At 39.1% G+C, this 7,308-nt stretch overlaps 1 protein-coding gene across 1 annotated transcript; it reads left to right on the top strand.

The window, feature by feature from the left end:
* On the top strand, window positions 8-1,083 carry LOC109840953. Its single transcript, XM_020409792.1, has one exon. It carries the CDS (start codon window positions 109-111, stop codon window positions 940-942), a length of 834 nt encoding a protein of 277 aa, XP_020265381.1. The 5' UTR covers window positions 8-108; the 3' UTR covers window positions 943-1,083.

Genomic DNA, 7,308 nt, shown 5'->3' with positions numbered 1-7,308 from the left:
ATAATTTTTCTTGTAAATGGAGGAAAACCCAGTTCTTCGTTTGATCTCCCAAAGCTTAAATGGAATAGCTTTGAGTACTCAGTCAAATTTCAGCCATCCCTAGAGTTTATGAATGGTACTGATGTAATTTGGCAAATACCCAACTCACCAAAAGCCGTCCTTTTCATCGCCCATGGTTGTGATTGCCGAGCTGCTAACTTTTGGGATCGGTCACCCACTTGCCCTAAATGTGTTGGGTTGCCCGAAGATAGGCTCATTGTTCATCACGCACTTGATCGAAAATTTGCGGTTCTGACAATTTCGAGCATTGGTAGATGTTGGTCATTAGGAAAAGAGAAAGAAAATGTTAAACGGATTATTAAACAGTGGATCAAGAAACAGAAGCTAGATAAGCTTCCGGTTGTGGCTATGGGAGCTTCTTCTGGTGGGTATTTTGTTTCTGCGCTTGCTGCCGAGATGAGATTTAGTAGCATTGTGATTATGATCGCTGAAGGGGTTTTTGAGCAGATGGGTGTACCTGAGGGCTATCCTCCTACTCTTTTTGTTCACATGCCTAAAGACCATCGCAGAGAGAAATCAATAGAGATGAATATGAAAGTTTTTAAGCAAAAGAGTGTTGATGTGAGAGAGATAAGGTGTATGGAGTTTCCGTTAACTCCGAATTTTCTATCGGATAGGATTCCGGGGCTTGACAAGAAATTCTCAGCTCAGTTGTTTGCTTTGTTTCGGGAGAAGGGTTTTGTTGATGAGAATGGGTATATGAGGAAAGATGGTCGAAGAACTCCATGGAGAGAAGCTTTGAAGGAAAGGGGATTATTGTTGAAGAAGAATGAATGGGATAATCACATTCAAGAAGAGCTGAACCTTGCATTTGGGTACCATGAAATGACTAGCTTGCAGTCAGATGACATGCTTGGTTGGTTTGAATCTCACATGAGCTAGTTAAATCTTCTGACCTTGGATATGTTGTTGTTTAGGATGTTGTGTTTTCCTAAGAGTTTTCTTGTAAACTGAAGAAGTACTTGATATTACCCACTAAGTTACTAAAACAATATGCAAATACTTCGCTGTCTCATTTGGTTGCAAATGGTTTTCTTACTTACAGAATGATTTAAAAGAAGTTTATGAGCCAAAAATCATCCTTTGCAGCAAATGCAACTAGTAAAGGTTGGAACATACAGTTGATCTTGTGGATTAATTCTTTCATATTGGTTGAGGTTGCTGCATTCAGAAAATGCGCAGATGTTCACATGATTAGGTGAGTTTACCTGTTCTGCAGAATTTAAATTTATAATTGGTTGATATCTATTTTTACATTCACTTATATGTTCACGCAAGAAGTTTCAAAAAATATTTTTACACTTAACAATGGATTTCTTCTTAAAATTTTTGAGTTGAGATTGTTGCTCATAAACTTTGACTTCCATTTCTTTTTATCTGTGCGAAAAAGTGTTTTATAAGCCTTCTGAATGCTAGCAGAAGATTAGTGCACATTAAACTTTTAAATTTATTTTTATCTTGATCTGTAGTCTATATTAAAGTTACAATGGGATATTTGCTTACCATGTTCTTAGTTGAGTGAGTAAAGAGTATGGAAGGTTAAAGTGCGGTCATGTTGCTTCTTGTTTAAAGATAATTATTTTCCCACTTGAACACCAATCTTATATTTCAGTTATAATTGTTGCATAAATAACTTCCTTTGGACCTGACAAACTCAGTTCCATGATTAAGGAGGATGTGATTCAAAAGGAGTTGATTCTCGGATAATTGACTGTGCATCAATCTTTTATTCTGATTTGAGTCATTCAACATCTTTGGAATGCTGGGAAATATGATATTCTTATATAATAAGTTGCACTTACCAGAGCAGTTATCAAACAATTCAAGTGTTGACGTTATATTATTTCAGGAAACTAGATTAGGGAATATAAAAGCTGTTGGTAAGTAATAGTTGAAAAAAGGCTTATTTTTGAAGTGTTTGCAAGTTGTACGCTAGTTAAAAAATGAAATGGATGTTATATGTCAGGTCATTGTTGGTATATCTTTGGCCTTGATAGTTGAACCTGAAGGAAATCGTGCTATGTCTACATGCATAATACACAACGGAAGACATGTATGTACAAAAATACTAAGCATGTAGAGAGCATGAAATATTCATATGGATCGTCTAATTAAATCTAACATGATCCTTATTATAAAGTGAGCATACAAGAGTTAGAAAGTCATACTTTCGTAGCGTGATTCGATGGAAGATCGAATAACCCCTAGCTCTTGCTCCTTGTAGTAGAAAATCTCCTTGTAGTGGATCTCCAAGTCTTCAAGTGAGCTTGATAAAATGGAAGTCTTCTTAAGACACAAGGCAAGATATCCACCCCGGGGTTCTTAAAATCCTACTACTTCCTCTTACTCAAAGATTGCTAAAGTTTAGTAAGAGGAGAGCTCTCTTTTATTCTCTTATGGAAAAAACACTTAGCCAATTTTTCATTAACCTTTCCATAAGAAAAAAAGAGCTCATATTTATAGAGTAAAATGTGTTCATGATATGAATGACTCATCCTATGAGTCATGCAATGAATCATCAAAAATTAATGATTAATCAAGTGAGTCATGCAATGAATCATCTTATGAATCATTATATTTTAAAACCATGTGCTAATAAACCATGTGCTCAAACCATACCACTAAGTGACTCATCTCATGACTCATTATACATGGTATGTGTATTTCATAAATGAGAATACCAAATTATTATCACTAATACAGTATTTCATAAATACGGTATATAGTATTATTCCAATCTTTAATTAATTAGTCACTATATGACCAAATAAATCAAGAGTTGACCAAAAGTCAACTGTTGACCAAAAAGTCAACTAGTTGACTAAAAGTTAACTTTATGGGAAAAATACTGGAATTCATTTCCTAAGCACATAGCATTCCGATTTTACCGATATACATAACCGTTTATGTGTATCCGGAAGAAATCATATATGCGTATCAATCATACGCATCACTCCATAAATTGTGTTTCATAGGATTCAAGTACGCGCTTGGTGTGACTCTAGGGCCCAACTTAAAAAACTCGGTAGTGGATCATATCCATAAGTACAACAGAGGTGCTAGCTACACATGAAGACCACCCGGGTATAAGTTGTGATAAAGGTCTGCAAGATGCTTATCCAATTTTATCAGGACCACTCAATGATAATACCGTACAGTCCGGTCTCTTCGTCAAACCATGTCAAACTATTGAGCCTAGGGTATGGCAAACTGTCAAACCCTAATAGCTTGATTAGTGTTTATTGATATTAAACTCATAACCTATAAGATCAAACTGACACTCAGTTTATCTTATTCACCTTGGCCAAGGATTTCCAGGCTATAGTTATATCAAACAATCTTATGACATCGGCTGCTCACATGGGTTCTCAGGTATAACGCGTTCGTTTGTCGGACGCGTCTTCTTCTGAGTAATCATTGCCTTGTTGGCCTCTGCAAGAGTCGCACGTTTGGAATCACTCCTTTGTGAGGGTGAAACCTTAACGGGCTCTTGGTCCTTTGCACGCACCGCCGAGCTGGTTGTTGCAGAGATCGATTTGTTAGGAGATCGTGTACGACCCCCAGTCTGGATGTTGGCTCGAAGCTCCTTCAACGATCCCCAGCTTTCCTTGACAAGCGCTTTTCCTCGATTCTCGGGTAGAGCATCGATACGGTTGTTCAGAGGATTCCTAGACTTGGGGAAATCCACACCGTGGTGGGGCTTTACCGAAGGTTCGGGACCTGAAATGGACGAAGGTTGGAGAGCAATATTACCTGCTTTTACCTTGGGCGTTGATTTGGCCTTCGGCATCCAAACTCGTTCGGATCTCGGCGATCTCTTAACGGCCTCTCCCTTTAGCATTTCTCGTGCTTTTTGGACCAGGGCTCGGGCATGCGCACGCAAGGCGCGGCGCTTCTGGATTCGCTCCTCGAGAGTAGAACGGGTTCTTTTGACATGAACCCATTTGTTTGTTTCTGCTTCGGAGGAGGGGCTGGTTGTTTGCCGTGGTTGCTCCTGGCGTTGCCTGGATTTTAGATCCATGTTATAGCGGATCCCATCCATTGGCTCCAAAGCCTCGGCCAGCTGTCGAGCAAGACGTTGACGCCGTCTTTGTCATGCTCTCTTTGATAATGCCTGAGCGTCTTCAGAAGTCATCTCCTCGGCGGAAGAGGAGTCCGGATCTGCGATCTCGACCAGGTTGGACGACGTGGGGACGTCGCGTGGTGCAAGTGCAGAGGCGGCAACGGGGTCTTGGATTTTTGAACCGAAGGACCTGCAATCATTTATGAAAGAGGTTACCTTTCTGTACCCGTTTGGAGAGGCGGATCTGGAGGAGGAGGAAGAGAGGCCTTCTTTGAACCGTTGTTGATCGAGCTCGTGTTCTTCATTCACCCCGATCTTGAGTGCTGGTTGCGTCACGACGGCGTCGGTTGCGATGCCGTTGGCTCCCACTGTGGTCGCCAGTCTGTTTGCGGAGAAAGTTGCTGTATTCATTGCTGCATTCATTACAACTTCAATCGTTACAATGAAACAAAAAGATAGCCTTTTTATAAGACCGGTACACAATGAAAACAAAAGAAATACAACTCTTTTCAAACAAACGCAAGATCTGTTTGTCATCTCTTGCTTGCGTGGGTCTTTTGCCTGTGACGGGGATGTTGATATCCGTGGACCACCGGGGCACTCAGATCTGGTCCGGATAAATCGGACAGAGTTTCGTTGATCCGCGTGAGATCTAGAAACTTTCTGATCCGGATAAATCGGACAGAGCTTCGTTTATCCGCGGAGGGATATAGAAGCAGAGCTTCGTCGATCCGCGTGAGATCTAGAAGCTATAAGCGTATACCTCGGCTAAAGCGAGGTAATAGCTCTTCTTAGTATCAAAACAGTTTATACTCTTGTACTCTTTGGAGTATTGAGGAACAGTTTATACTCTTGTACTCTTTGGAGTATTGAGGAACAGTTTATACTCTTGTACTCTTTGGAGTATTGAGGAACAGTTTATACTCTTGTACTCTTTGGAGTATTGAGGAACAGTTTATACTCTTGTACTCTTTGGAGTATTGAGGAACAGTTTATACTCTTGTACTCTTTGGAGTATTGAGGAACAGTTTATACTCTTGTACTCTTTGGAGTATTGAGGAACAGTTTATACTCTTGTACTCTTTGGAGTATTGAGGAACAGTTTATACTCTTGTACTCTTTGGAGTATTGAGGAACAGTTTATACTCTTGTACTCTTTGGAGTATTGAGGAACAGTTTATACTCTTGTACTCTTTGGAGTATTGAGGAACAGTTTATACTCTTGTACTCTTTGGAGTATTGAGGAACAGTTTATACTCTTGTACTCTTTGGAGTATTGAGGAACAGTTTATACTCTTGTACTCTTTGGAGTATTGAGGAACAGTTTATACTCTTGTACTCTTTGGAGTATTGAGGAACAGTTTATACTCTTGTACTCTTTGGAGTATTGAGGAACAGTTTATACTCTTGTACTCTTTGGAGTATTGAGGAACAGTTTATACTCTTGTACTCTTTGGAGTATTGAGGAACAGTTTATACTCTTGTACTCTTTGGAGTATTGAGGAACAGTTTATACTCTTGTACTCTTTGGAGTATTGAGGAACAGTTTATACTCTTGTACTCTTTGGAGTATTGAGGAACAGTTTATACTCTTGTACTCTTTGGAGTATTGAGGAACAGTTTATACTCTTGTACTCTTTGGAGTATTGAGGAACAGTTTATACTCTTGTACTCTTTGGAGTATTGAGGAACAGTTTATACTCTTGTACTCTTTGGAGTATTGAGGAACAGTTTATACTCTTGTACTCTTTGGAGTATTGAGGAACAGTTTATACTCTTGTACTCTTTGGAGTATTGAGGAACAGTTTATACTCTTGTACTCTTTGGAGTATTGAGGAACAGTTTATACTCTTGTACTCTTTGGAGTATTGAGGAACAGTTTATACTCTTGTACTCTTTGGAGTATTGAGGAACAGTTTATACTCTTGTACTCTTTGGAGTATTGAGGAACAGTTTATACTCTTGTACTCTTTGGAGTATTGAGGAACAGTTTATACTCTTGTACTCTTTGGAGTATTGAGGAACAGTTTATACTCTTGTACTCTTTGGAGTATTGAGGAACAGTTTATACTCTTGTACTCTTTGGAGTATTGAGGAACAGTTTATACTCTTGTACTCTTTGGAGTATTGAGGAACAGTTTATACTCTTGTACTCTTTGGAGTATTGAGGAACAGTTTATACTCTTGTACTCTTTGGAGTATTGAGGAACAGTTTATACTCTTGTACTCTTTGGAGTATTGAGGAACAGTTTATACTCTTGTACTCTTTGGAGTATTGAGGAACAGTTTATACTCTTGTACTCTTTGGAGTATTGAGGAACAGTTTATACTCTTGTACTCTTTGGAGTATTGAGGAACAGTTTATACTCTTGTACTCTTTGGAGTATTGAGGAACAGTTTATACTCTTGTACTCTTTGGAGTATTGAGGAACAGTTTATACTCTTGTACTCTTTGGAGTATTGAGGAACAGTTTATACTCTTGTACTCTTTGGAGTATTGAGGAACAGTTTATACTCTTGTACTCTTTGGAGTATTGAGGAACAGTTTATACTCTTGTACTCTTTGGAGTATTGAGGAACAGTTTATACTCTTGTACTCTTTGGAGTATTGAGGAACAGTTTATACTCTTGTACTCTTTGGAGTATTGAGGAACAGTTTATACTCTTGTACTCTTTGGAGTATTGAGGAACAGTTTATACTCTTGTACTCTTTGGAGTATTGAGGAACAGTTTATACTCTTGTACTCTTTGGAGTATTGAGGAACAGTTTATACTCTTGTACTCTTTGGAGTATTGAGGAACAGTTTATACTCTTGTACTCTTTGGAGTATTGAGGAACAGTTTATACTCTTGTACTCTTTGGAGTATTGAGGAACAGTTTATACTCTTGTACTCTTTGGAGTATTGAGGAACAGTTTATACTCTTGTACTCTTTGGAGTTTCAAGGAGCAGTTTATACTCTTATACTTGTCGGAGTCTTGCCGTTTTCAATCGGCTTACCCTAGCGTTATAACGCCGGCTTCAACCAAGGTCTGGATGTTATTCTTGAGAGCAAAGCATTCCTTGGTGGGGTGGAGGATCCTTCTGTGGTACTCGCAGTACGTTGGATCCGCAGAATCGCCATCTTCCTCTTGATGCGTGATGGGCGGGAGTTTGATTTTGTTGTTTTCGAGAAGGGTCTCGAA

The sequence above is a fragment of the Asparagus officinalis genome, chromosome 5, assembly GCF_001876935.1.
Source record: "Asparagus officinalis chromosome 5, Aspof.V1, whole genome shotgun sequence".
Classification (NCBI taxonomy): Eukaryota; Viridiplantae; Streptophyta; class Magnoliopsida; order Asparagales; family Asparagaceae; genus Asparagus; species Asparagus officinalis.
Note: the sequence above shows the minus strand (reverse complement) of the source record. Positions and strands in the feature narration are given on the sequence as shown.